General features: G+C 46.9%; 11 protein-coding genes across 11 annotated transcripts; 4 read left to right on the forward strand and 7 right to left on the reverse strand.

The window, feature by feature from the left end:
- Window positions 1-771: 771 nt before the first annotated feature.
- Window positions 772-4,302, forward strand: PEX6 (AAA family ATPase peroxin 6; the record flags this gene model as incomplete). Its single annotated transcript, XM_024860069.1, has 1 exon — window positions 772-4,302. One exon carries the CDS (start codon window positions 772-774, stop codon window positions 4,300-4,302), a length of 3,531 nt encoding a protein of 1,176 aa, XP_024711819.1.
- Window positions 4,303-5,926: 1,624 nt separating this feature from the next.
- CDC19 (pyruvate kinase) lies at window positions 5,927-7,441 on the forward strand (the record flags this gene model as incomplete). Its single annotated transcript, XM_024860070.1, has 1 exon — window positions 5,927-7,441. One exon carries the CDS (start codon window positions 5,927-5,929, stop codon window positions 7,439-7,441), a length of 1,515 nt encoding a protein of 504 aa, XP_024711820.1.
- A 454-nt stretch (window positions 7,442-7,895) lies between these two features.
- COQ5 (2-hexaprenyl-6-methoxy-1,4-benzoquinone methyltransferase) lies at window positions 7,896-8,777 on the forward strand (the record flags this gene model as incomplete). The annotated part of the gene is made up of 1 exon (XM_024860071.1): window positions 7,896-8,777. One exon carries the CDS (start codon window positions 7,896-7,898, stop codon window positions 8,775-8,777), a length of 882 nt encoding a protein of 293 aa, XP_024711821.1.
- A 129-nt stretch (window positions 8,778-8,906) lies between these two features.
- On the reverse strand, window positions 8,907-10,625 carry MED1 (Med1p; the record flags this gene model as incomplete). The annotated part of the gene is made up of 1 exon (XM_024860072.1): window positions 8,907-10,625. One exon carries the CDS (start codon window positions 10,623-10,625, stop codon window positions 8,907-8,909), a length of 1,719 nt encoding a protein of 572 aa, XP_024711822.1.
- Window positions 10,626-10,880: 255 nt separating this feature from the next.
- Window positions 10,881-11,951, forward strand: GCD7 (translation initiation factor eIF2B subunit beta; the record flags this gene model as incomplete). The annotated part of the gene is made up of 1 exon (XM_024860073.1): window positions 10,881-11,951. The coding sequence occupies one exon, from the start codon at window positions 10,881-10,883 to the stop codon at window positions 11,949-11,951; it is 1,071 nt and encodes a 356-aa protein (XP_024711823.1).
- A 72-nt stretch (window positions 11,952-12,023) lies between these two features.
- On the reverse strand, window positions 12,024-14,162 carry C7M61_004757 (uncharacterized protein; the record flags this gene model as incomplete). The annotated part of the gene is made up of 1 exon (XM_024860074.1): window positions 12,024-14,162. The coding sequence occupies one exon, from the start codon at window positions 14,160-14,162 to the stop codon at window positions 12,024-12,026; it is 2,139 nt and encodes a 712-aa protein (XP_024711824.1).
- Window positions 14,163-15,784: 1,622 nt separating this feature from the next.
- Window positions 15,785-16,354, reverse strand: HSP21 (Hsp21p; the record flags this gene model as incomplete). The annotated part of the gene is made up of 1 exon (XM_024860075.1): window positions 15,785-16,354. One exon carries the CDS (start codon window positions 16,352-16,354, stop codon window positions 15,785-15,787), a length of 570 nt encoding a protein of 189 aa, XP_024711825.1.
- Window positions 16,355-16,669: 315 nt separating this feature from the next.
- On the reverse strand, window positions 16,670-17,758 carry SDS22 (type 1 protein phosphatase-activating protein; the record flags this gene model as incomplete). The annotated part of the gene is made up of 1 exon (XM_024860076.1): window positions 16,670-17,758. One exon carries the CDS (start codon window positions 17,756-17,758, stop codon window positions 16,670-16,672), a length of 1,089 nt encoding a protein of 362 aa, XP_024711826.1.
- Window positions 17,759-18,868: 1,110 nt separating this feature from the next.
- On the reverse strand, window positions 18,869-19,228 carry ACP12 (acyl carrier protein; the record flags this gene model as incomplete). The annotated part of the gene is made up of 1 exon (XM_024860077.1): window positions 18,869-19,228. One exon carries the CDS (start codon window positions 19,226-19,228, stop codon window positions 18,869-18,871), a length of 360 nt encoding a protein of 119 aa, XP_024711827.1.
- Window positions 19,229-19,341: 113 nt separating this feature from the next.
- On the reverse strand, window positions 19,342-24,996 carry DCK1 (guanine nucleotide exchange factor DCK1; the record flags this gene model as incomplete). The annotated part of the gene is made up of 1 exon (XM_024860078.1): window positions 19,342-24,996. One exon carries the CDS (start codon window positions 24,994-24,996, stop codon window positions 19,342-19,344), a length of 5,655 nt encoding a protein of 1,884 aa, XP_024711828.1.
- Window positions 24,997-25,174: 178 nt separating this feature from the next.
- Window positions 25,175-27,676, reverse strand: SSY1 (Ssy1p; the record flags this gene model as incomplete). The annotated part of the gene is made up of 1 exon (XM_024860079.1): window positions 25,175-27,676. The coding sequence occupies one exon, from the start codon at window positions 27,674-27,676 to the stop codon at window positions 25,175-25,177; it is 2,502 nt and encodes an 833-aa protein (XP_024711829.1).
- Window positions 27,677-27,877: the final 201 nt, after the last annotated feature.

A 27,877-nucleotide genomic window follows, 5' to 3' on the forward strand; every position in this document is an offset into this window, starting at 1 on the left:
TGGCAGACCAGATAACAGAGGGAAAACATGAAATGGGCATCTGTAAAATTTCGACAAAATCTATGGATTTATTGTATTAATTGATGAAAAAAAATCAGTTGCAATATTTTTAATAAGTCTGGCTTGTATAAACTCGTCGTTATTCTTTACATAGATGTACTTGATTGATCAGAACAGAGACTGTAGATCGATTTGCATCGATTCCGAAAAATTCCTATTTTCTTAGGCTGATAAATTAGCATAACGTTCGACAAGCTGTCTTTAAATATGATTGTGATTGTCAACACTATCATTTTCAGAGGAATAAGTCAATTCATTGAAGGACGTTGCAACCACCTTTTGGAATACCTCGAGGCTTCCAGAATGCTAAAAAGACGAATTTTGTTTCATAGATGGCGACGCATTCGTCACCATCTTTTAAAATCCAATTCCTTTTAAATCTTTTGTTTCCAACTTTTTGTATTTTTCACTCCCCCACACTTGTTCATCGGAGTACCAAATCTCATGCCCACTTTTCGCAGCCAATTTACCGAACCGATGAACAAATAAAAACCACAACAACCAAAGTCACCTTTCCAACGTCCATTCTCAAACCTTCACATACTCAAATCCCCAAATAACTCTCCTCCAAAAATTTCCCCAAATAATTTCCCCGTCGTAGCTCCGGTTGACTCACTGTGAAAGATGTCGACTGCATACAGCCCACCAGCTTCCCCAGACGAGGCCTCGGTAGGTCCAACTTAATCTCCAGCTTGATCTCCACCTACCAAAATGCCTCTGTCGGTGGAGTCAAAAGACCCTTCCATCGCTACTGTTGCCAATGTGCATGTGATCAATGATCCCACGCTTTTGCAAACAGATCAGGTCGCTTTATCCTTCGAGCTTTTTGTCAGACTCTTCCCCAATACCCAGAAAGATGTGCCCATGAACGACAAGGAGCCCAAGTTTGTGCTCATTAAGTTCATTGGCGTGCCAGACTACTTTAACGAGTTTGTCGTTCACCGCGTTTCGCTTATAGATAACGAGTCTCCAACGTCTTCGTCGGTTACCATCACCAACCACTCGAACTTGGTGAAGTTCGGTAACAACATCACTGTGAACGGATGTGTGATTCAGTCTATCGACGCAGACTCCATTCCCTTGCTTACAAAGGCCTACGTGGAGGTTCCAGATGGAGTTTTCCATGTTTTGCAAAATACACCTTCTCTGATCGTGAAGGAGAACTTCGTGGACCAATGGACCGCCAGCAATGGCGCCGTCGTTTCCATAAACAGTGCTGTGAGAGCTATTAATGGTACAGTCAAGCTTTGTGAGCCCTTTTTCCAAGGTAAGGTTGACGCCAACACGGAGCTTATCTTCGTGAAAAAGCCTATTGAACAGCCCAAGGTCGAGGAAGTTCAAGAAGAAGAAATTGAGGACGACTTCGATGTTTCCCAGTATCTTTCCCAGAGCATGCATTTGAACTCAAGTGACGACTTTGAGTCAAAGTACCCATTGAAGGTTCTTCCGTTGCCAGAAAAGATCTCCATCAACGACCTTCCGACCTTCTTTGCCCGTGAAGACCCTGATTTGTATGCGTATCTCAGCACCGACGATCTCTCCAAAATCGGGTTCCCGCTCTTCAATGGCGACTTAGCGTCTCTTTGTGTGGGCAACCTTGAAACTACCATCAAGGTATTCACAGTCTTGGAGCCAAACAAGTCCTTCCAGCCGGGCACGATCTATTTATCGCCTTTACTTTTGGTGAACCTTGAAGTGGATGACGACACCGAGGTGACCTTGAAGCCTTATCAGTCGAAGAACAATACCTTCACAGATGCGTTCCCCATCGCCAAAACCGCCACGATCTCAAGAATTGCATCCCCAATCACCACCGACAGAACCTACCAGCAAAGCTTTTTGAGTGAGCTCAAAAACAAGTTTCATTCGTGTGTCAAGATCGTTCGTCAAGGCGATGTAATTCCGGTTTGTATCGATACCGTGCTTGCGAAGACGATCTTTGATGTTTCTGCCCAGCAACAGCAGAACAAGGGAGAGGGAGAAGACGAACAGTCGAACTACCCAAGCGTCCCACTTTCAGGAAATCCTGATGCTGTTGCATGGTTCAAGGTTCTCGAAGTCAGTGGAGCTGATAACGAAGACATTCAGGGCCAATTCCGTATTGACCCTAGCCAGACTGCTCTTACTTCATCTGGAGTGGAATTCTTAAGAGCACCAAAAAATGCATTCAATGACTTCCTGTCCTACCTCCAACTTCCGCCACTTTTCAACTTCACGGAAGCTATTGAGGCTGCTCCATCTCACTTCAAATATGCCGAGGAGTTCCAAAAAATTATGCAAACAACTGTTGACTCCAAATCCAACATTCGCCTCAAGACGACTATTCTATTGAACTCCATGTCAAGAGGTCTTGGCAAGACGACCATGGTGAGAAGTTTAGCCCTCAATATGGGTCTCAACCTCATCGAGCTTGATGCCTTTGACTTTGTTAAGCCTGGTGCTGAATTGAAGTCAGTGGGTCTTTTGTCCGGTCGTATTGAGAAGTACCTCAATGGTCAACTCGAGGCTGCAAATTCAAACTGCTTCCATATTCTCTACATCAAACACATTGAGAATTTGTGTGTTCAGACGGACCCCAACGAACAAAGAGCCAGCAGCTCAACCTCGTTGTCTTTAAGAGTTGTTCAAACTTTGAAGGACTTTTTGGACAAGTACGAGAACATGGCCCTTGTGGCAAGTTGTAACGACATTGATAAGTTGAGCGAAAGCTTTACGCAAATTGTCAAGTTCCAAATTGACGTTTCAGTTCCTGATGAGCAAGAAAGACGTCAGATCTTCAGATACTTGCTCGATAAAGAAACCAAAGCGCTCAATACTGAAGCTTTACCTCAAGCCTTCGAAGATAAAGTTGAGTTTGAAGGACGTCTTGATATCTTTAGCTTGAAGTTTGCTAAGCGTTCCGATGTGAGCTACCAATCATTGGCATTACTGTCTGCTGGTTTGACACCTAGGGACTTGAACTCGATTGTCAGAAAGTCCAAGCAGTTGGCCATCAAGAGACTAATGGCACGGGCAAAGGATGCTGGAATCAGCTTTGAAAAGATTGTCAAGATTGCCAATGGTGGTCTTGTTCAACTAACCCCAGAAGACTTTGACAAGGCTATCAATGAAGCTAGAAACCAGTTCAGTGACTCCATTGGTGCTCCAAGAATTCCTAACGTCAAGTGGGAGGATATTGGTGGTTTGGACACAGTGAAGGGTGAAATTTTGGATACCATTGATATGCCATTGAAGCATCCAGAGCTCTTCAGCAATGGTCTTAAAAAGAGAAGTGGTATCTTGTTCTATGGTCCTCCTGGTACCGGTAAAACGTTGTTGGCCAAGGCCATTGCTACAAATTTCTCGTTGAACTTCTTCAGTGTGAAGGGTCCAGAGTTGTTGAATATGTACATTGGTGAATCGGAAGCCAACGTGCGTCGTGTTTTCCAGAAAGCTAGAGACGCCAAACCTTGTGTCATCTTCTTCGATGAGTTGGATTCCGTGGCACCCAAGAGAGGTAACCAGGGTGACTCTGGTGGAGTTATGGACAGAATTGTTTCTCAGCTATTGGCCGAGCTTGACGGTATGAGCGGAGGTGAAAGCAACGGAGACGGTGTTTTCGTTGTCGGCGCTACCAACAGACCTGATTTGTTGGACGAGGCTCTTTTGAGACCAGGTAGATTCGACAAGATGTTGTACTTGGGTATTTCTGACACCGACGACAAGCAAACCAAGATCTTGGAAGCCTTGACGAGAAAGTTCAAGCTCAGCGACGAAGTTGACTTGGCCCTGATCGCCGAAAAATGTTCATTCACCTTGACAGGTGCCGATTTCTATGCGTTGTGCAGTGACTCTATGTTGAATGCTATGACGAGAACGGCGAACGAGGTTGATGCCAAGCTCAAGACGTTTAATGAGCAGCGTGTTGCCGACAAGAAGGAAGAGGTGTCGAGCAGATGGTGGTTCGACAATGTGGCCACGCCTGCCGATATCAACGTGCTTGTGACGATGCAAGATTTCGAAAAATCGCTCAGCGAGCTTGTGCCCTCTGTGAGTGCTGACGAGCTCAACCACTACTTGAGAGTGAAGGAGAACTTCGAAGGCGGCAAGAAGAAAGCCCAAGAAACGGAAAACCAGCCGCAACAGGATGGGCAGGGTATCCCCCAGCAGCTTCTTGAGGAATTGCGTGCTAACGGCCACGATGTGGACGGTCTAGAAAACGGGACCATCACCATCAACGGCAACGGCCATGGTCACACATAGATCACTTTTTTAGTAAATAGCTCTTTTCAAGCACGTCCTTGGCCTCATTGATCTTCTGCGAAATGTACTGTGACCCGTTCTTGTCTGGGTGGTTCATCACCATGAGCTTTCTATACCTCAGACGCAAGAGGTTTCTATCCAATTTGGAGATCTCGTTGGCCTCGATGCCGAGCACTAGAAGCGCCTCGTTCTCCGTCATCTTATCACTAAATCCAGTGTTGTTGAACCTCCCTCGAAGGTAGCGAATGTGTTCAGCTTTGGCGCCTGAGTCTCGTAGATGAGTTTCGGGTCTCTCTAGTCTGATGTTATTTAGCGTTGCAATCATCTGGGGCAGAAGACGCAGGTAGCGTTGTGCAGTGGCAATGGCTGCCCGGGTAGTAAGCGCCACGACCGTGACGCCCAACCCTACAACTATCGGAAGAACCATGAGTAGGACTAGTTGATACTGGTGTGCACGAAGGCGAGAGGTGCAAAAGGTGGGGCAAAACGAAGGATTTTTTTGATATTTTGATTTTTGGGATTTTGGGGTTTCGAGATGATCTGAGGGATTTTGAATCTGGCGTGATTGTGGTTTTTGTTTCGAATGGATTTTATGGTTGATGAGCTTGGTGGCGAAATGCGTGAGAGTAGAGAGGTAAGGACCAAGCTACCGATTCTCGAATTTTTTTCGATTTGTTTTTTTTGCTTTGCCCAAATTCAGTAGATCAAAGTTGATAAGATGCAAAATTGTGATTGTAAATTTGCCGACGTGGTGGTTTGCTTGTATGGTGGATTCCTCGTCACCAATTTGCACCCAATGAGAGCAATGAGGAAAGCTAAATCAGGCAACAAACAAATTCAATCCCTTGCCTTATCAACAAAACAAATCCAACTCTTCAAATCGTCCACTATAATCCAAAACTTATGAGCCGCCTCTTTTGATAGTCCCATGTGGCCAATTAAATAATCCATTGTGCCCCAGACGCCGCGGTCAGTAGCACTGGGAACCAATCGAGAAGTCTCTTTATCTTGGCTTTGCTTTTTTGGTTGATAGTTGAAGAAAAACCATAACTGACTGCTTGTGTGAGTTCAACCTCCAGTTCCCAAAACAGACCGATTGGACCGATGACGCACTATCCACGGGCTCGGTATTCCCCCTCTTGAAATTTTCCAAAACACGCTCATCGTCAATTCCGGCCCGCTGGCCCGCCTAAGCGCATAAAGTGCCGTTTTTCCCAAACTACGAGCCGTTAGTCACCAAATTCTCCCCAGTCTCCATGTAAACACAAAACAGAAGCTTGCAACATGGCATCAGTCGGCTTCACCGCGTCATGCGATGAGGGTCACCTTGTTGCATGGCTCCGCTTATCTGTTGCGAATCATCTGACCTCGACGTCAGATGAGGCGACACGTTGGCGCAAAAACGAGTCGAATTGCACCAGCTTCTCATATGTTGTAGAGCATCGTTCCACGGTCACAAAAATGTAAAAATTAGCGAAATACGTCACCAGGAAGCGGCACTAGAACGGAAGTTCTCCTGCGGAGGGTACTCCGGCAGGGTGCAGGACTCCGGCCGATTGTCAACCGGATGAGATATATATACGCAAATTCTCACTCGATTTCCCACCTCAATTTTCTCCCAAACATGTCCAACGCCGCTTTACATTGGTTGACCCAGTTGAATACCACCGAAACCCCAGACAAGGTTTTGCGTCGTTCGTCCATCGTGGGCACCATTGGCCCAAAGACCAACAACGCCGAGGTGATGGTGAAGTTGAGAAAGGCTGGCCTTAACATTGTCAGAATGAACTTCTCCCACGGCTCCCACGAGTACCACCAGAGTGTCATTGACAACGCCAGAAAGTCCGAGGAGCTCTATAGGGGCCGTCCTTTGGCCATTGCCTTGGACACCAAGGGTCCTGAGATCAGAACCGGTACCACCGTCGATGAGAAGGACTACCCTATCCCAGCTAACCACGAGATGATCTTCACCACCGACGACGAGTACCTCAAGAAGTCTGACGACAAGATCATGTACATTGACTACAAGAACATCACCAAGGTGATCTCCAAGGGCAAGATTATTTTCGTTGACGACGGTGTCTTGTCCTTCGAGGTGCTCGAGGTTGTTGACGACAAGACCTTGAAGGTCAAGTCTGTCAACTCTGGTAAGATCTGCTCCCACAAGGGTGTCAACTTGCCAGGCACTGACGTTGACTTGCCTGCTCTTTCCGAGAAGGACGTTGCCGACATCAAGTTCGGTGTCAAGAACGGTGTCCACATGGTCTTTGCTTCTTTCATCAGATCTGGTGACGACATCAGAGAGATCAGAAAGGTCTTGGGCGAGGAAGGTAAGGACATCCAGATCATTGCCAAGATCGAGAACCAGCAAGGTGTGAACAACTTCGACGACATCTTGACCGAGACCGACGGTGTCATGGTTGCCAGAGGTGACTTGGGTATCGAGATCCCAGCTCCTCAGGTGTTCGTTGTGCAGAAGCAGTTGATTGCCAAGTGTAACTTGGCCGCTAAGCCTGTCATCTGTGCCACCCAGATGTTGGAGTCCATGACCTACAACCCTAGACCAACCAGAGCTGAGGTTTCCGATGTTGGTAACGCCATCTTGGACGGTGCCGACTGTGTCATGTTGTCTGGTGAGACCGCCAAGGGTAACTACCCATTCGAGGCCGTGTCCATGATGCACAACACTGCCATCATTGCTGAGAAGGCCATCTCCTACTTGCCATTGTTCAACGAGCTCAGATCGTTGGCCATCAAGCCTACCGCCACCACCGAGACCTGTGCCATTGCCGCTGTCTCCGCTTCCTACGAGCAGGACGCTAAGGCCATTGTTGTCTTGTCCACCAGTGGTACCACCTGTAGATTGGTCTCCAAGTACAAGCCTAATGTGCCAATCATGATGGTGACCAGAAACCCAAGATCCGCCAGATACTCCCACCTTTACAGAGGTGTCTACCCATTCGTGTACGACAAGCCAAAGGTTGAGAACTGGCAGGAGGACGTCGAGAACAGATTGAGATGGGCTGTTGCCGACGCTGTTGACTTGGGTATCATCAAGAAGGGCGACGCCATTGTCACCGTGCAGGGCTGGACCAGAGGCTCTGGCCACTCCAACACCGTGAGAATCGTCCAGGCCTAGACGATATTTAATAATAAGACATTGGTAGAGGTATATTGGTGTAGGTGCCCAAGGTGCACGAGATACCGGGATAAATAGAGGATGAAGAGATTTTAGAGAAGACGCAGTAGAAGACGAAGAGGAAGAATCTTAATTTCGTGAAAAAAACAAGACTTCAATCATGGATATCTCGGTAGCCAATACTCTTGCAGCATGTGTTGATGGCTGCGAAAACGTAGTAGGAAGCAACGGATATAAGCGTTAAGTCCGTCCACACAACCACTCATGAACCGACCAAAACAACCTGAATCACAACCCCAATAAATTAATTCAAAATCCACCAAACACACCCCAATACATGCCAAAATCATATGTTCGTACACCCTAATCTACTCCATTGTGGTGGGTCCCCTGCAGGGCTAAGCGAGCGAATTTGCATACCATCAACGTCTACTACACCTCTTCCTTGAATCCCATGCTTACCCGTATCAGGCCGTCTAGCGGGCTTCTCAAGTTGCTGAGCGGCAGAATGCTTCTTGCTAGCCGCTCTTACTCATCGCCCGAGGACAACACCACTCACTTTGGTTTCAAGACTATCAACAAGGACGACAAGGAACTGATGGTCAGAAATGTGTTCTCGTCGGTTGCCGCCAAGTACGACGTGATGAACGATGCCATGTCTTTTGGAGTGCACAGATTGTGGAAACACCACTTCATCAACAGGTTGGACGCTGGTATGAGACCAGGAGCCCTGAGACCTCTAGACTTTTTGGATGTGGCTGGTGGCACTGGTGATATTGCTTTTGGCTTGTTGGACCACGCCGAAAAGAACTTCAACGATGTGCAGTCGACCATGACTGTGGCTGACATCAACCCGGAGATGTTGGCTGAGGGCCAGTTGCGTTTCAACAAGTCGAAATGGAACGACGGCTCCGGAAGAGTGTCTTTCATCGAGCAGAACGGAGAGCTCATGGACGCCATTCCAGACAACTCCAAGGATGTGTACACCATTGCTTTTGGTATCAGAAACTTCACCAACATTCAGGCGGGTTTGGACACTGCCTACCGTGTGTTGAGACCAGGCGGAATCTTCGCTTGTCTCGAGTTCTCCCACGTCGACAACCCTGTCATTGACTACGCGTACCAGGCGTACTCCTTTAGCATGTTGCCTTTGATGGGCCAGTTGATCGCTGACGACAGAGACTCGTACCAGTACTTGGTGGAGAGTATCCGCCGTTTCCCTAAGCAGGAGGACTTTAGCAGCATGATCGAGAAAGCCGGCTTCTACGTTCCCGACAAGGGCTACGAGAACTTGACTTTCGGTGTCGCCAGCATCCACATTGGTGTCAAGCTCTAAGCTGATGTATATACGTAATGGCACCCAGTGCCCATGTCAGAAAATTAATGCCTATGCGTTCTACGGTAAAAAGTTTTGTAGTCGTTTCATTATTGCTCGTTCTATAAATTTTTGGCGGACTTGTGGGAATTAGTTCACAATCTTCAGGGCAAGCAGGAGATCTTCGCTGAGCTCAAGGGCGTTGATTAATCGTTTGGCCTGTGGTTTTTCGGAATAGTCTTCCTTGACAAATGCACCGTTTTGGAGCTTGAATCCCGCCTCAAATGCGCTTCCAGAAGATGTCCTTGCAGAAACTGCAAACTGCAAGTCGATGTCCTTACTTGAGAAAGAGACGTCAAGGTAAATTCTGAGATATGGCTCTTGAGGAACAGGGGTCACAGCAGTACTTTCAACATTATCCTTGTCCATGTTCTCGTCTTCATCCTCTTGCTTCACAAAGTCCTCTAAATCTGTGTTCGTGTTGGAATCTAGAACTTGCACACCGACATAGTTATTGCTCTCTGACATTGTATTGAGGCCAAGAAGCTCTTCTTCTGTGAGCGCTGGGTGATCTCTCTGTTTCTTGTTGTCAGTCTCAGTCGAACCCACAACTTGACATTCTGGCTGCTTCACCACACTCTCAACCCAGGAAGTAAGCAAGATGAAGTTTCTAAGCGATGGCAACAATTTGGAGATGCTATTCAAGCTTGAAAGAGTGAAAGCAGAAACAGGCACGAAGCTCGAGTATGAGCTGAGATCAAGCAGAATAGTTGGACCAGATTCAAGAGCAAAGTCCACCGATCCGAATTTTTCGATTTTGCTGAAGACCTCTTTCAAAGCGGGTTCCTCTGCCTCTTCAACAGCATCGAAATCCAAGTAATCCACGATTTCTCTCGGTAGGTATACCGCCTCGTTGAGGCCAAATTGGAGCAGCCAATTGCGAGTATTAGGTCCACTCACGGGAACACCTTTCGGCAAGTGCTTGTCATCGTCGAAGGTGATCTTATATTCGAGGAAGTTGCCGTCTTTATCCTTTGGCTCCCAAAGAGCCTTGGTGGCTTCCTTTAGGTAGTCTCTGGCTGGGTTCTCCGATTCAATTACGCTGAGGCGACCCACATATGTCTTGGGCTTGAAGTAACTCCTTTCGTTCTCAGGGAATTTGTTATGGGTTTTCCAAAATTGGAGAAACACACCGAGTTCATGGGAGTCCGCGTCGTTATACAACAATCTGCCTAGTAAACTGGTTTGACCAGACTTGACACCATCATCGTCAGGATTCAACTTGCACTCTTGCATGTGTATCACCTCCAAGTACTTGGCTATGTTGTCCAAATACAAGACCAAGTCGCCCTCCGGGGGAGACAAACGGTCGAGATTAGCCAAGTATTTGAGATTGAGTGGAAAGTTCCCAAGTCTCGGTCCATTGAGGTTCTCTTTGAGGATCTTTTCAGCGACTGACCTGTCGTCATCGCCTCTGACATTGAGAAATGACAATACGTTTTCGTCCAAGAAGTTCACCCTCACGACAGTGGTGTTGTCGATCTTGGTTGTGGAAATCACAGACTTCTCCTCCAGGTGGGACAGAGCTGTATTGACGGCACTGGTCAGATGGTTTCCCGAAGCTAGCGAGACCTTAGTTACCGTATTTTGATCCTTAAAGTCGATATCGACCAATAACAAGGATCCTGCTATGGAGAGTCTCTTCACCAGCTGGTTTGTTTCTGGGTCAGTGACCTCAGAATCAACGAAAGTATCGAGTCTGAGATGTTGTGCAAGCTTCTGGATTAGGTCAATTGATATTTTGAAGTTCAGCAGGTACTCGTATAGGAGTCTCAGGGACTCATGGAGGTACTCGTTGTATGAGGGCATGGTGTTGATGTGAGTCCTGTGTCCAGGTGAGTAGTAGTACCAGGAATAGAGATGTGTGGTGAATTGGATAGACAAACAAAAAAAAAAAAAAAAAAAATCGCAATGAAGACAGGAAATGCTAGTTTCAAATTGAAGATTTCATTAAGTTTTGAAAAAGACCGTTCGATCAATTCTTCAGATGCTGTTTGGGGTGGCTGTCTGGTACTACTGGAGATGGTGGGGTGCGAAAAAGTTACTCATCTACAACTTACCATTATGACTACGCTGGTGACGCCAGAGATCCTGGCGATTGTGGATCCCCTCGTTTCACAAATCAAAAGAAGACAAATTCTAGATGATAAGGCTGTGGCTTTGGAAGTCGCCCACATGCTTATGAGGGTCATTTCAGCCGTCAGATGGACCAACCCTTACGACTTGATCGCCGTGATTAGAAAGGTTGGTATTATTCTTGAAAACGCCAGACCAACGGATGTGATTGCTGGAAACATTGTGAGAAGAGTGCTCGCGTTGATAAGAGACGAGATTGAAACGGAAACCACCGACAACACCCCCATGATGAGCTCTATGTTCAGCTTACTTTCTACAAACCACAACAGCACGAAACGCAACCAGCCACACACCAAGAAGCAGCTGAGTGATATGCGTTCGATCATTATTCAGGGTATAAAAGATCTTGTGGACGAAATCTCCAATGTCAAGGAGGAACTCGAGTCCATGGCCTCTGACCTCATTCACGAAAACGAAACCTTGCTATGTGCTACTCCCACATCCGACACGGTGTTGCAGTTTTTGATCAAGGCAAGAAATAAGAGAAAATTCACGGTTTTGGTCACCGAGAGCTATCCTAACGATTTGACTGACGCACAGAAGTTCGTCAAGACGCTAGCTGAAAATAAGATTGAAGCTGTTCTTATACCCGACAGCACGGTGTTTGCTGTCATGTCCAGAGTCGGTAAGGTCATTCTTGGAGCCAATGCCGTGTATGCTAACGGAGGCTCCTTGTCCAATGCTGGCGTGGCTAATGTGGTTGAATGTGCTAAGGAACACAAGACTCCAGTTTTCGCTGTGGCTGGTTTGTTCAAAATTTCACCCAGGTACCCATTCAACAGAGAAGATCTCATTGAGGTGGGCAATTCTGGAAAGGTGCTTGACTACGATGACTACAATCTTCTTGAAAATGTCGATGTGGTCACCAACCCATTGGCGGACTATGTTCCTCCAGAGCATATCGACATTTACATCACGAATATCGGCGGTTTCGCCCCATCCTTCATTTACAGAATCGTTTTGGATAATTACAAGGCTGAAGACAGTAATCTTCAATAAATAGTGCATCTACGTTTAGCTTCCGTGTACTTTCATCACATTGCTCTGCATGTCTCATAAATACAAATAATATTAAGCATTGCCAGACAAGATGTCGAGGGCCTCATCGTCGTACTCGAATCTCTGTCTCTCCTCCAAAGAAGATCTGTTCAACATACCCTGCAAGGCTGGGGCGTATGGAGGCTTGGTGATCTGTGGTGGGTTGTTGGTGTTGACAATCTTGAAGTAGTTCTTGTAGATGTCACCGTCGTAGTTACCAATGGCAGAGTTGATCAACATGTCGGACATCATGAAGGAGTCGGTCAAAGGAATGACGTGTGGTCTAACTCTGGAACACAACTCAGCAATGTGGTCGGTGGAGTTGTGAGCAATAGCCTCAGTGGTGGCAACAGAGTAGGTCAAGAAGGTACCGGAGAAGCCCTCCAAGACAATAGAGGCACCGTACAACTGGGCCAAAACGTCCAAGACCTTGTACAACTCTGGCTGGTCCTTGATGGAGTCGATCTTATCAAGGAAGGACTTGTACAAGAAGAAGTGAGCCAACAACTTGGACAAGACAACGAGGTCAGCACCAATGAAGTCGGTGTCACCACCCTTCTGGTCGACAATATCGTTGGCTCTAGCAGAGGCTCTGATAAGAGTGACCTCAATGGCCTTCAAGATAGTTCTTGGGTTCTTCAAGTCCTCAGCCTGCAAGACTGGCTCCTTGCCAAGGTACTTCTTGTAGTTACCCAAGAACTCGAGGATACCAGAGGCCTTCTCGCCATCCTTGGTGATACCGGAGTACTTCTTCACCAACTGCTTACCAACAGACATACCCAAGATGTTGTTGTCACCTTCCCAGGTACACTGGACGGCAAAGTCGTTGAAACCCTTACCGAAACCAGAGTAAGAAGAGTAACCGTGACCACCGCAAGCCTGCCTGCACTGGTCGATGGTGCTCAAAGTCAACCAGGTAGCGGTGGACTTCAAGGAACCGGAAGCAATAAAGAGGGACTTCATGGCCTCGACACCAGCGTCCAAGAGAGCCTTGTCCTCGTTCTGCACAGCCTCGTCCAACTGGTCGTTGGAAGAGTCAGCCTGCTCCTGCAACACGTTAGCACCGTTAGAGAAAGCGTAAGCCATAGCCAACAATGGGATCAAACGACGCTGGTGCAATGGGTAGTCCAACAACTGAGACTCGCCATCGGACTCCTTGGCCAAAGCGGCCTTGAACTGCTTTCTGCCGACAGCGTATCTGAGGGCAATGGTGACGAATCTGGAAGACCATCTAAAAGCATCCTTAACCATAGCAACTCTACCGGTCAAAAGGGCACCGTAGGACAACTGGTTGAGAGGAGGCTCAGTAACCTCACCCTCCTCAGAAACCTTGGTGTACTTCTGCAACATGAAGTATCTTGGGATTCTGACGTGGGAGAACTGGATCCAACCGTTGTCGATACCGTCTCTACCCATCTTGGCACCAATGTCACCAATGGCGACACCAGGCATCAAGTTGTGCTCAGAGTCTCTCAATGGCACAACAAAGGTCTTGACACCGTAGTCCTTGCCCTTGATGATCAATCTGGCGTAGACGGAACAGTGAGTAGCGGAGTGAGCAGCACCACCAATCCACCACTTGGTGGCACCAAGGTGAGGGGTGTTGATGATGAACTCGTCGTTCTCCTCGTCAAAGGTGGCGGTGGTCTCCAAACCGGCAACGTTGGAACCGTGGGCCAACTCGGTCATACCGAAACAACCGTAGATGTTCTTGACGTAGGCGGACTCCTTCTTCAAAATCCAGTAGCCCAACTGGTCAGCGGTACCAGTGCCTCTGACACAGCCGACGAACAAACCAAAGTGGACACCGATTCTGGTGTGGAACTGTGGGTCCATCAAGGAGATGATAGACATTCTTCTCTCAAAGGAGTCAAAGGTCTCCACCTCAATGTATCTGGTCAAACGGTTGATCTTCTTCAAAGTGTTCTCACGGTGCTCGGCCTTGGTGGCGTCATAGTCGTGAGAGGAAGCAGCCAAGATGGGGTCGGTTTCCATCTGGTGGATGAACTTTCTCACCTCAAGGGCTCTTTCCTTGGAGCCCTCCAAAAAGTAGTTCATCTGGTCCACATCGAACTGAGCAGAGTCTCTCTCCTTCTGGATGAGGCTCTTTGGGTCTGGAGCATTGGAGTAGTCGACCTTTCCGGTGACTTTAGCGTAGGCGTCAGTAGACATGATAAAAAATGATGTATTGGAGTTCCTGGGAAAAGTGCAAGTCTATATATCCCCAGCTGCTTCACATGGTGCTGCGCGTGCAGGAGACATGTGAAAGCGTTTTCCCCCACACTATTGCGTAGTGGACATGAAGACGTGCTCCGGATTTAAAAAAAGGGCCTTTATTTCAGTCACGATTAGGCCATGGAGCCCAGGTGAAATGGAAATTTAAGCGGAGTCCACTGTATCCCCCAATCATGAAATCTCACCATCCCCACGAATTCTGACAGGCAGCCGCTTGGCTGTCATATGTGCGCCTTAGCGGAGTTGAGCACCGAGGTCCGAAAGGCGACCAGACGTGAGCAGAGTCATCTAAGACACAAAGGCGGGAGGGGGAGTTTCTTTTTGAATATACACTGAAGTCCGTATATTCTTCGGCGAAGGAGCCTGTTGTGCGTGGTCTGGGGTGCTTTTCGCAGCCAGCCAAACAGGTCCTCCATATTTCCCCGGATTAGCCCCCTCAGGTGGTGCTACGATGAGTGGATTGCAAGATTTTTTAGAATAATAGAATAAAAGAATTCTTGATGTTTCCCTCTGAGCACCAAAAAATTCCCAAAATCAAGAAAATCCCGTTTTGTGGTGCACTGGATTGGCTGTTTTCACAGCTGGTTGAGCCGAGGTAACGGTGCGCATAGGAGGGGCACTAGCACCGTTGGAGCTTACGCCTCGGCCGCATCAGCCCACAGGCATGCGCCAACCGCCAGGCTTGTGGAAGTTAAAAAAAGCAAAAAAGCAAGAGCCAAAAAAGGAAAGGAAAAAGAAAAATGCAGATTTCAAAGAGTTGGTGGTTTTTCTGAAATCGGTGTGGCTTGGGGAGGTGGACGTATTTGGAAGGGTGGGTCCTTGGAGGGGTCCTCTGGGGCTGGTGGATTGAGAATGCTACCATCACAGCCAGCATGCCAGCCTTGCAAAGTTCCTCACGTGGACAGAAGACGTAGACAGGCGACGTGAACAGATGACGGTTTGTTTTGTTTTGTGATTAAGCTTTTTTAGGTAGTGGATTTGGCAAGATTTGAAAAATAATAGAAATTTCAAGTTCTCTTGCTGGTGCCGTGGATGCTATGGCACGGTCCTTTCACAATGCAGATCGCTCACGTTCACCTAAACGAGGGTCACCTTTCGATCGCTGCTTCAACCTCTCAATTCTTCGAATCTTTAAAATCTCTTCAAATTCAATAATCTCTAAATCTCCAAATCCCCAATCTCCTCTTCACTTCCTTCCGGGGTACCCGCTGTGGGCTGACTTGGCTGCGAAAAGTGTTATGAGTCCATCGCCTGTGAAAAACTCTAAATATCATCGACACCCCAAGCGCTGGCACAATGGAACTTCGGACACTCCCAGCCCATTGTATCGGGCCGATCGCGTTGACACTTGACTCCGTCACATTGACGAGATCTCCAGCTTTTTTGCTCTTGATACTGTAATCTCCACAATTTTCATTATTGTCATTAAATATGGCTCCTCCCTGTATAATCACCAGTTAACGCTCTACTCTCTACTACACCTATTGTAACCATCCAGTATTACCTATTCACTCAATTAGACAAGACCTGCTCACTCGAGCCATAACCAATTCAATCACTCAAGCGTCAGACTCCTTGTCCTTCTCGATCTTGCCCTGCTCTCCGGCCCGTCCAATGTCAATCTTGTAGACATTGTCCTCATCACGCTCGGTCTTGGGAACAGTGATAACCACCCCTTCAGAGCCAACATCAGCGGTGATCTTTTCAAAGTCCACAGCCTTTTCGAATCCAACTCTGCTCGTGGACGTAGACAGCGACGTGTAGCTGTGGCTGCCCTCAGTGCTCTCTTGATTGTGCGAAATGGTAACCTCCAATTGGTTCTCCTTCTTGTGGTAGTTCACTTGCAAGTCCTTGGTCGAGGCATTGGCGTCCCGCACCTTCACCAAATATCTGTCGGGCTCCTCCTTCAACTTCAACACATCGCCCAAGTCTCTCAAGTGACCAAAGTCGTCATACCACTTACTCACAGTCTGAGGGTATCCTCTGAAGCTAGTGAGCTGGGAGTCGCCTGAATCGGCATCGTAGTTGATGGCTCTTCTAGGACGCCTGTGGTGATGAGGTCTGTCCTGGAAGCCAAAGAAGTCGTCGAAAAATGGGTCGTTGGAAATAAATGGCACGTATCTGAACATTGTGGATCTGTAATTGTCTGGCGGCAGAATGGCTAAAAGTCATGGGCCATATATAGTTGAGACTTGGGCCTCATGGTTCGATGAAGCCACCACAAGATTTCTCCAGAACTTTCTCGCCGGGTCTCGAAACCCCCTTAACTCAGGGTATGGTCATATTGTTGCCAGGGTCTTACTCCACATTAGAACCAACCAGAACCATCTAGCGAATGTGCAGCCACAGTATATGCAGGTCCGACAGAATCCATAACCTTATCGTGATCAGATGCTCCTGACTGGAGAATTCTCTAGATCCTGCTTTTATTATCAAAGAACTTTCTAGCTCTTCACGTAGGTGGCGTCAATTTTCGTGATACTCTCACCCAAGTTGAGTCTGAGTTTTCTTCTGTATGCGGTAGGGTTGCTGGTCTGCAATGGGTTACCCTCAAAGTAGACGGTATCGAGTTCAGGCAAATTGCCCAATTCCCGGTGAACCTCATCGAATGAGCTGATTTTGTTGTACGAACACCAGAAATCAGTAAGGTTCTTGAGATGGGACAAGTTTTCGAGTTTCTCGAGCCTGTTGGATGTGACATCTAACACAGTTAATTTAGTGTTATTCTCCAAATTCTCGATCTTCTCAATGCCGTTGTGTGATACGTAGAGCTCCTCCAAATTGACCAATTTGTCCAAGCCTTCGAATTTCGTGATTCTGTTCGACTGGATCGACAACACACGCAAGTTGACGAGACTGTCGAGATTCTGGAACTTTGGAATGCGGTTTTTACCCAACCAGAGCTGCTCGATGGAGGGCATTTTGAGAAGGGTCTCGTTGATTTGCTCAACCTTATTGCCACCCAACTCCAAGTTTTTCAATTTCTGCAACGTTTCAATTCCCTTGATCTCCTTGATTTTGTTCTGAACAAAGTAGAGGTTCTCGAGCTTTGTCAAATTGTCAATGTTCTTGATGTTCTTGATCTTGTTGAACGAAAAGTCCAAGTTCTTGAGATTGACGAGCTGGTTCACCTTACTACTGATGTGGTTGATTCTGTTGTCATAGAAGTCCAATTCCTCCATGGTTTCGGGAGGCAATTCACCAACAGCACCAGTCGAGGTGATCAAGTTCTGACGTAAGCAAAGAGACTCCAACTTCTTGAAACGGCCCAAGTTCAAATCCTCCAAACTGGTGATCTTGAGGTGGATCAAGTCCAAATACTCCGAATCCGAAGCATAGTCTGCTGCCAAATCGGCGTCATTTTCAATACTTTGTGGGTTTGGATCCGGAAGAACCGTGCCCGGGTACTCCACTGCACCATTGTCTTCTTCCTCGGGTTCAGAATCGTCATGTTCTTCGTCGGTGTGTGAGAGATACAAAGCCTCGGTTTGGTCACTAAGTGCTCTCTGTTCCTCCTCTTCTGACTTGGTCATGTTGATATGGTGATGGTGTTGAAGTGAGGAATGCAAGGAGTGCGTATCACTATGGGTCTTTCCTACACAATTGGAGAGCTCCAATTCTCTGGTCTACTATATGATGTTTCAGGAGAAGTAAGTATGAATGGTATAGGCTACTGCTTTTTGGTGATTCAGTGAAAAAGATCTGTTCTTCTGATAACTTGTGTGGTGAAAAAAACCTCTTCTGCCAAGTTGCTCTCATTGTGGGTTGCTTCTCATGTCAATCGAACTATAATTTTTATGAACGAGTGTCGTTGACTTCACCAATTGGTACTTTGACGGCACCGCCATTTCTCCTAAATTTGGTGCTTGTACGTTGATGGTTGAACCCTAAGACTACTAATGGAGTGCCCTACATGCAAGACCCTACTACAGAGGGCAAGTACCCATTCCTTTTAATGAGTTGCAATATTATATGATCATGAATAATGGTATAACCAAAAAAAGCAACGTTACGTCCACACAGCTTGATCTTTTGAAACCCTTTACTAAGAGGTCTGGTCGACGAATACTAAGGTGACGACTTTGTAAACAATGGCCCCTTAGACCATGGAAATTTATCCGAGACCAACTAAACCAAAAAGTTAAATGAGGCTTATTTCGTTCCACAATGCCCACCTGGATCAGTTTTTCCACGATTATCGAAGATTCTTCCTTGGTGGGTAGATCGGTACCTGCACCTCACTGACCAATGACATGCTACTAGATAGACATTACACGGGACGGGCCACTTTAGGTGGCAAAATGATCAAAATGGAAATCAAGTTCAAAGATTTTAAATTGAACCAATAAAAACGATTCACTAATGTGGTATTTGAAATTGCGGAGAAAAGCACATGGTCTTGTCTAAAATCCGCAACAGAGTCAAATCAAGGTCAGACAAGTCAAATCGGCCACGACACGGAACAAGAGAAATCAAGTAGAAACAGCAAAGAAGCTTCTATTCCTCCAATCATATGATAACAGCCGAGCCGTTCGTCTTGTTTCGCATTCCTTGATGAGACAACTTTCACTGTTGACCCATACGGCCACTCTACAAAAACGCTTCCTTTCTTGTGACATTTATATATTTACAGCGACGCCATCTTACAACTTTTGCTCTTCCTCGAAGATGTAGTCGACAGCCTGGCCCACGGTCTTGATCTCGTCAGAGATCTTGTCTGGGATCTCAATGTCGAACTCCTCCTCCAAGGCAACGAGAGCCTCGACAGTGTCCAAGGAGTCCAAACCCAAGTCCTTCTGGAAGTCGGACTCGATGTTGATGTTAGATTCCTGAAGAGCAGCAACGGTCTTCAATGCCTCAAATGCTCTGGTGGTGACCTCCTCCTTGGTGATGGGGGCAGCAGCGTAGAAACGGATTGGCTGCATGGCTCTGAAAGTTGGAGCCACAGAGACTGGGGCTCTCATGACAGGGGCACGGATGGCACGAGCGGCAAACTTGAACATGACAAATGAGGTTGTTTGGTAATTTGTAATGTAGGCGAGAAGTAAATTTTTAGCTGTGAGATTCCGCATAACATCCGTGCATCACCACCCACAAACCACCAAATCAACCTTCTTTAATGGGCAACATTTCTCCAGTTAAGAGCAGTTCTTTTTTGCTTGGGGCCTGTTTGACTTGAAGAGAAACTGTTCAGAAGACTGGGGTCGGTGGAGTTGGATGGTGTAGAAGACAGCCTCGACAGTCTGCTCACAGAACGCTGTAAGGTCGATCCGTTCGTAGACGAATTTGCTTGTCTGTCCGAGACTTGGCGGTCTCTGGTGTGCGTGTTGCTGGAGAAGTCGTAACTTTGAGACTCGTAGTTTGTGTTGATTTTCAAAGCGGCAATTTCGTCTTTAAAGTTGAGCTTGAACGACTCCACTAACGCAGTCTGAGAGGCCCTCAAGGTGGGCAGGATCAACACTCCATGGAGGTGCAAACATCTACTCAAGACCATGGTCAAGTCGTTAAAAGCATTACGCAAAAGTCTCACACTGTCTGCAAATTGAGGCTTGCCAGCGTAGCGAGGATCCTCGAAGAATGCTCTGTACTGACCCACACCACCATTTACTGGTGCATCAACAGTACCAGCCAAGTGTCTGCTCAAATCACTCAACAAGGATGTGTACTCGACCTTCTCCTTGATAGCAATATTGATCATGCTCTCCAACTGCAGCATGTCGTCGTTCTTTGTCATGATAGATCTGATGGCATTGTCCAAGGGCGACAATCTCACCACCTTCGAGTCCTTGATGTCACTTCTGTTCATCAAAGTTGGGAAAGAGAGACTTGTTTCGTAGGTGATTTCCTCAGTCCATAAGTCAAACACAGAAGTGGCACCACTGAGCTTCTTGAGCGAGGAGAAGTATCTCAAGTTCTTGTTCTTGACATACTGTCTCACACCGATAGAGGTATTGAGCAATTTGTCCGAAATCTCATAAACAGGTTCCACGACGTTAATGTGCAAGTACCTTCCGGTCTGGTTCTTGCTTCTGAGTTCACGAGCTTGCTCGTCATCGGTGATGATTCTGGCACCAGGGTACATCTTCAACATTCTCTCGTGAACAGAAGTGATGTGCTCGAATGGCTGGCCTTCCAAAATCTGATCTTTACCTCTGATATTAGCAGGGAAACCAGCACCAATGAAGGCCACTCTGAAGTAAGAAGGACTCAATTTATCAGAGGCTTCCAAATCCAAGTAAAGCTTAGCCAACTTGTTGTGAACAAAAGCAAAACTCTTCAAATCATAGGTGTGCTCATTGTAAGCGGCAAGAAGCTCGTTGTAAATGTCAATGGCTCTTTCCAAACTGTTACCCTTGACGTAGTTGTGAGCAATCAATTTCACAATACTTTCCTTACGATCAAAGGAAGACTGCTCTGGGAACTTGGGCCTGTAAGATGGAGGCTGGATCAGGTAGTGATCCCAACTGTAAGTCGAAGACAAAAGCTCCAAACTCAATGCAGCTTGCACGTAGTCCTTCTTTCTGAGATTGTCTTCGTACATCTGGTTGATGAAAGAGTGGAACAACTCGGGTCTGTTGGCCTGCTTCAAGTAAGCATTAATGTTCAACTTGTGGAATGTACGGTCGTCTTCAAACTCTGCACCCACAGGAACACTGTTGAAGTCATTCAAGACAGCAATGAAATCGGAGATATTGGAGATGAACTTTACCACGATAGGGTATGCAACATCCTCGCGATCCAAACGAATGGTAGTCTTCATTCTCTCAATAAGACTTGTCTGCTCAGGAACACCTGGCTTGTAAGCGTTTCTGTTGTAGATATTATACAACCCTGTCAAGCACTCTTTTTCCACATCGACAATGGAGTTGCTCAAGACATGCTCAGAAACCAAAATGGACCACAACATCTTGATACTCACAATCTGACAAGCCTGGTTTCTCTGCAAAGAGAAGAGCATCAAGTCTTGCAACACTCCGTAGTCACTGTTGATGAATTCAACCTGGTATCCACCAAATTTAGTAAGGTTGAACCTCACCACGTCACCCTCTGTTGCATTCCAGGCCAAGGCATCCCACACCTCGTTGATGATATCAGCAATTCTGTCTCTCATATCACCAGTGATCTGGTGACAAGCTTTTCTTGGAATTGTCGATAAGTGCTCGATGGAAACTGGTTGCAATGCAGCCAATTTCAACAATGCCTTGAGGTAGCTACCCCAGATTGATCTATCAAACTGCTCGGGGGTTTCGATGCTAGGAATGGCGCTGGCCACCATCAAAGGTTTGAGCATCTCCAAGCACAGCAAACTGCTCTCTGCAATGGTACCATACAATGAAAGCCATTTGTCTTCAGGGAAGTACTTGCCCTGTCTCATAAGCGCAATAGCCTGCAAAACGGTAAGGACGTTTTCATTCCAACCGTTCTTCGACAAGTACTTAGAGGAGTCGAAAAACGAGTCGTCTTCCAAACTCAAGAAGTGGCTGAAGCGCTCGTCGCATGTCACAGTCTTCTCGATTTGACAAATAAAGGAGATGATCGCAGCCAACTCCACAAGAATTTCAACCACAACCTCCTCAGGTACAACACTGTCGAGGAAAATTTCCTTGAACGGGTACGTTGAAGGGAAGAGAGCGGTGAAAGCCTTCTTTGGCTCGAAATAGCTATGACTTCTGGTGAACTTGTTGAAGCGAATGAAGGTTCTGGCCAATGGGAAGATGAACTTCGACAAGGTCATAGCAATTTCTTTGACGTCGTCATTATCGAGATTCGAATAAACCAAAGTACAGACACAGTTCATGATAGAACAAGCAAGTCTAGAGGCGTCCACATCAATTGGGCCGAGGAAGATTTCCATACACCAAGTAACTGAACGAGAAACCAAAAACTGGAAATGGTTGATGTCACGAGACACCTTGTTGCTGAAAAGTCTGTAAATGACGAGCAACTTAGTCATTACGAAACGATGATCCTTGAGGATGGCAGTCGTCTTCTTTTGGTTGATACTTTCATCATCAACACCAAGCCCTCTGAAGCTGATGGAGTCGATAAACCTGACAACCAATGCCAATAATTTGAAGTCCTCAAAGTCTGTCTCATAAGCCATAACAAAATCCACCAACTCCATTACCAAAATCTGATCATTGATGAGAGCTGGGTTTTGGAGTTGAAGGAAGCGAGATGCACTGACAAAGAGCTTGTTGATATCTTCCAAATACTTTGTCTTGTCGGAGACTTCAGAAACAGGGTCGAGAGCCAATCTTGTGAGCAAAACGAGAATACGGCAAACAGATCTGGACATTGCGTTCCAGTTAGACTCAGCAAGGGTGAACACTTCGGCCATTTTGTCCAACAAGAAGAGACCAAGCTTTGGTGATTTCTTGTAGTCCTCCAAGAAGGTATCGAACATGAACAAGTACTGATCACGCTTACCAAAGTTGGTGTCGAGCAAATGTACCAAAGCCTTGAAGGTGGTGTTCAAGACTATTTCGTAGTTGAGGCCATCGTTGGCAGACAAACATCTGTCGATGATTTCAAACAAACGGGTCATGGCTTCAGCAAAGAACTTGACCAACGAGGCGATGTCCAATTTGCAGAAGTCAAGCAAAGTCTGGGTAAGATCGTTCAAACCAGCCTGAGTGCCAACGAAGAAACGATTGTTTTGGAACAAGTTGTCAATGGCGATCTCAGTGTTGAAGACCTTACCAATGTACGTTGTGTGAATTTCGAGTTGGGCAAGTGTCTTCTTAGTAGAGAACGAAACCACATCCACGACCTGGGCACTTGGTTTGTTAAACTCCACCAAGCGGTTACCTGATTTGTACATGATCTCAGCATGACCAGCCAATACACCGTTGATGTACAAGGCGAGATGGAGAGAGTCCAGCTTGGTGGGCTTGCGAGTCGAGTTCTTGAATGAGATACCATTGACTTTGACAATCTCACCAATGACTTCGTGAGTACATACAGACACGAACTGCCACTTTGGCTTCTCGATCTGATTCGAGGCCTTGGCGAAAGTAATGGAATCGTTGTTGGGAGCACTGACTTCGAAGGTCAACAAATCGTCTCTGTTCAATGGGTTGAGTAAAGTGACCTTGCCCATCTTGAGGTAGATACGCTCATAATTCTCAGCAAGAGGGTCGTAGAAGATAGGTTTGATCTTTGCGATTGGAGCTGTTTTCATCGAAGCATCGACCTTAGTGGAGTGGAAATTCTCCTCGTCAGGCGAATCGTCAGTGAGCTGATGTCTGAACTCCTTGACAGTCACAACCAACTTTTCAGCTCTTGGGTTCACGGCAATACCGTGGTTGGAGCCCTTGATAATTCTGTCGACCAACTCACCCCAGCCGTTGTTATCGATTCTGGAGGTATCAACGGTTCTCTTATGGGAAATGTGAGAACCGAACAAGTTGATGGAGAACTGGTGAGATTCGCCTGAAGTCAAAGAGCCCAGGTTTCTCGAGAAGATTCTGGTGATGTCAGTGACACCAGCAGCAACACCCTTGTTGATACGTTCGATCTTGGCGCTTGCATCGTTGATCTTCAAGTCAAGCTGCTCAACTAAAACAGCCACCAAGTAGACCCTGTTGTTTTCCACTTCACTAGCGGGAATGTTTCTAAACAAAGCGGCACTGATCTTCTCCACGAAAACCAACTCATCAACAGTGTCTGTATGAACAGCGAATGCCTCTGTCAATCTTCTCTGGGTGTTTCTCACGTACATGTACGCAATCATCCCGGCGAATCCTGGAGGCTGGTACTGAGAAGAACCACTCACCGACTTGAAGTCCACCAAAATATGGGAGGGACTTCCGTGAGTAAGCTTCTTATTTGGAGTAGCATCGAGAATGTACTCGTCCCGCTTGTTATGAGCGTTAATTGGGAACTTAGGAAGCAAAGCACACAACTGCTGGTAGAGAGCCATAATCGAGGGATTGGAGTTTCTGGAATCCAACAAATCACCAGTAAATGCATCTCTAGCCAAGATGGCCTTGTAACCATTGACGTCAGTGCCCTTATTGTCCAAATCATAAGACTTGTCGTTGATTCTAGCAGCCTTGGAAGAAAGCTGCTTGGGGATGGAGCTCAACAAATGGTTGGCAGTCTCTTCAGTGAACTGGACTTCGTTGCGGGTCAAATCGCCATGGGTCAATTTCACTCTGATTTCATCCAAATCGTGGTAAAGCTGGGTGAGTTTCTGGAACAAACGGAACTCGCCAATCGAGTACATGGCATAGAGGTGGGAGGTGAGCAAGTTCAAAGTGTACGTGATCTCCTCGACCAAGTCGTTGGCAAAAGTGAATGTTTCAAATGGCAAGGGAGGAGGTTGAACCTTTCTGCCTCCATTGGTACCATTAGCCACATCACTTGGATCACTGGTGGCAGTTTCCACATACTGCTCAGTTTCCCTCAAAGTAGGAGCCATGTTGTTGCTCTGATGGACATTATTGAAGTCATCAGCGGCATTGATCATGTTCAAAGGCACGCGTTCAACCACCTTCATGTACTTCAAAGGAAACACCACGATCTTCCTGTTGAGACCAGGCAATTCGTCCAAGTTGACAGAAGTGATGGTGAAGTCACTGGGGAAAGGTCTGGTCAAGGAATAGCCACGAGCCCATCTGGATTGCTTGGTTTCAAAAACGAAAACTTCATCACCAGGGTACAAGTTACGGAAATTGTCATTTTTCAAATTGGGGTGCTTATCAAAGGGGAGAAACGGTTTGATAATACGACCGTGGAAAAACTCCTCGGTTGGAGTCCACGACATTGTTTATTGAACTGGTTAGAATAAAGGGGCCGAGGAAAAAGTAGACCGCTTATATAGAAATGGAGGTGGGAGTAGTTTCAGGCTTCAATGAGGCTAGACGAGGTGAGAAAAAGCGTCCCAGGCCTGCACCACTGTCAGGAACCAAATCGAGCATTACCGCATTTGAATAATTGCGGGCTTAAGCCAAATGGCTAAGCACACGACGGGGCCACTCTTTGTAGTTACGGACATCATGCTCCTTTCCTCCGTCCCAAATGTAGATGTCGTGCTCCCTTCTGCCGGAGTCGTAGTCGAGTGCTTCCAAGCTGAGAATGCGCGTACCCTTGATGACCTTGTAGCCAAGATAAAGCACGGCCACGAGAATAAGGGTGCCGTAACTCGAAAAAAAGAACATGACATCCCATTGTCCGTCAAGAAAAACCACGTATCCCATGGATAGGAGAATCACGGCAGACCCTATAAGCCCCACAATCGCACTGTACGGCTGAAGGGGCGACTTGTATGGGTAAGACTTGTCATTCCTGTCGATTATGTCGGGCCGCTTTCGTAAGCCGTAGTAGAATCTGATGAATGAAAGGCAGATTGCAAACCAGACAAAGACACCCGATGAGGAGATGACGCTGGTGAGGTTCTGGAAAACTAGCGTTGCCAGCTCTGACACACAGGTATAGGCGAGGAGACCAAAGACAAACGATAGAAGCACCGCATAGTAAGGGATACCGAAGCGGTTGCAATTCATCAAGATTGCGGGGGCCTTACGCTGAAGGGCTAATGAGTAGACGGTTCTGGAAGAAACGTACAACTGAGCGTTTCCACACGATAAGGCAAAGAATACCAAGAAGCCATTCTGAACTGCACTCCAATTACAAAGCCCCACGCTCTGGAAGGCCACGGTCCATGGACTTTGTGAGCCATTGGCAACGCCTCCAATAACCTGCGATGGCAAGTGGCAGTTGTTACCACCAACGTAACGCACAGCGTAGTTATCGTCAAAAGTATTGGGGTTGACACCAGTTGTGCCTGAGTAGTAACGCAAGAGTCTGGGATCACCGGCGTAGATGTTTAACGAGACAACAAACACAGCAATGACGTAGAAAATGAGGATTCTCCAAAACACTCTCCTCGTGGCTGAGGGCAAAGCCTTTCTTGGGTTCTTTGCTTCACAGGCAGCGATACACACAATCTCTGTGCCGCTATAGGAGTATGCTGCAATGACGATTGCGGTCAAAAGTGACATGAAACGACCAAGGTCGCCTCCGATTCCCTCGGTTTCTGCCGACATTCCGTCGTCTTGTAGGTCGAATGTTGGACGAAAGAGACCGAATATCAAGTTGTGTTCCCAATCGGATGCCAGTCGGTCCCAGTAAGTGAAGCCAACAGTCCCGTGGTTTCCGAGTCCGCCACGGTTGATGACAATCATTACGATAATCATAATAAGGGTCACCACCATTTTGATCACACTCGACCAGTATTCAATCTCGCCAAATACTCTGACATCGAATAAGTTACTCAACAAGCAGAATAGCAAAAAGAGCGTGACAAAGCCCACGGTGGAGCCCTTGCTTTGAGTGATCTCCAAATCGGGAAAGTAGCTTAGTAGAATCACGGCTGCCACTATCTCACCCGCTAATCCTAGGGCGAAACTAAGGAAATATAGCCACCCTGTGGTGAAACCAAATGCCTCATCCACAAAACGTGAGTTCAACCCGGAAACACCGTCCACGACGGAAACAAAAGTGACCATTTCACAGAAACTCACAAGTGTGGCTAGCACGATCACTCCAACTATGATGAAAGCAAGAGTAGTACCCAAACCGCCCGCGATCGTGAAAGCCTTTCCACAGTTCAAAAACAATCCAACTCCAAGGGTGCCTCCAAAAGATATCATTTGCAAGTGTCGTACTTCAAGCTTACGTTCAAGAAACCGCCCGCTATGTTCACCACTCGAGCTAGTTTCCAAATGGTCGCCAGCGACCCGTAGCTCGGAAACATCAGAGTCATTTTGTATTCTCTTCTCCCTGTCGGTATTATTATTCCATGGCGCTTTAAACTTGAAGCCTACCTTCAGGGGAGTGCTGGTGGACTCGTCAGTTCCAGAAGAGCAAAAATTATTCTCTAGATCGGATGGCTGCACGATCGAGAGCATGTTCTCATCCTGCTTGAGTTTGTTCTGACGGAGTTGCTGCAGAATGTAATCGTTGAGCTCTGCTCTTTTCACGTACTGGGAAAAGTCATCTAGAGCGGAAAGCTCAAACACAGATGCACTATCCTGGGGACCAGCCCCGGCAATATTCTCGTACATGTCGAGGTACTTAAACTTCTTGTTTTTTGGATCCTTCGCCACATACTCTGTGCTTGCTTGCGGTCGTAGTTTTGTCATCTTATCTAGAATGCTATCACTGAGGCTTACCCCAGATTCAGGAGACCCGAGATCGACCTCGTCATCCTGGTCAGTGAAATCCATAGAAGTATAGCTCTGTGGCTGAGCCTGAAAAAGCTCGTGAGGACTGCCTATATCGATCGACAGTTCCATCTCGCTTGGAGTGTCATGTTTCATATCTGAGTCAGCAGATCTGGTTTCGTGAGAAGAACGATGATGTCGCAGTCGTAGGGATGGAAATAAGCCTGGTCTATAGGAGGATCCTTGCGACAGCTTCGAGGCCGCCGAGGATTCAGGCATGGTGTGGGTAGACAAATCTGGTGATTTGAGTAGTAGGTCAGATAATAGCCCAGTGCGCACCGTGATGGTGGACGAGATAGGAAATCACCAAGACCCTAGGTGATTGAATATCGAAGGAGAGAGTGAAGGGGAGGAGTTTGAAGTGATGTTGGTTTACGTTTCAAGAGGGCGATATCGAGGCTTTTTGTAAGTTTCTAGTTG

This window comes from Candidozyma pseudohaemuli, assembly GCF_003013735.1.
Source record: "Candidozyma pseudohaemuli strain B12108 chromosome Unknown scaffold00017, whole genome shotgun sequence".
In the NCBI taxonomy this organism is placed as follows: domain Eukaryota; kingdom Fungi; phylum Ascomycota; class Pichiomycetes; order Serinales; family Metschnikowiaceae; genus Candidozyma; species Candidozyma pseudohaemuli.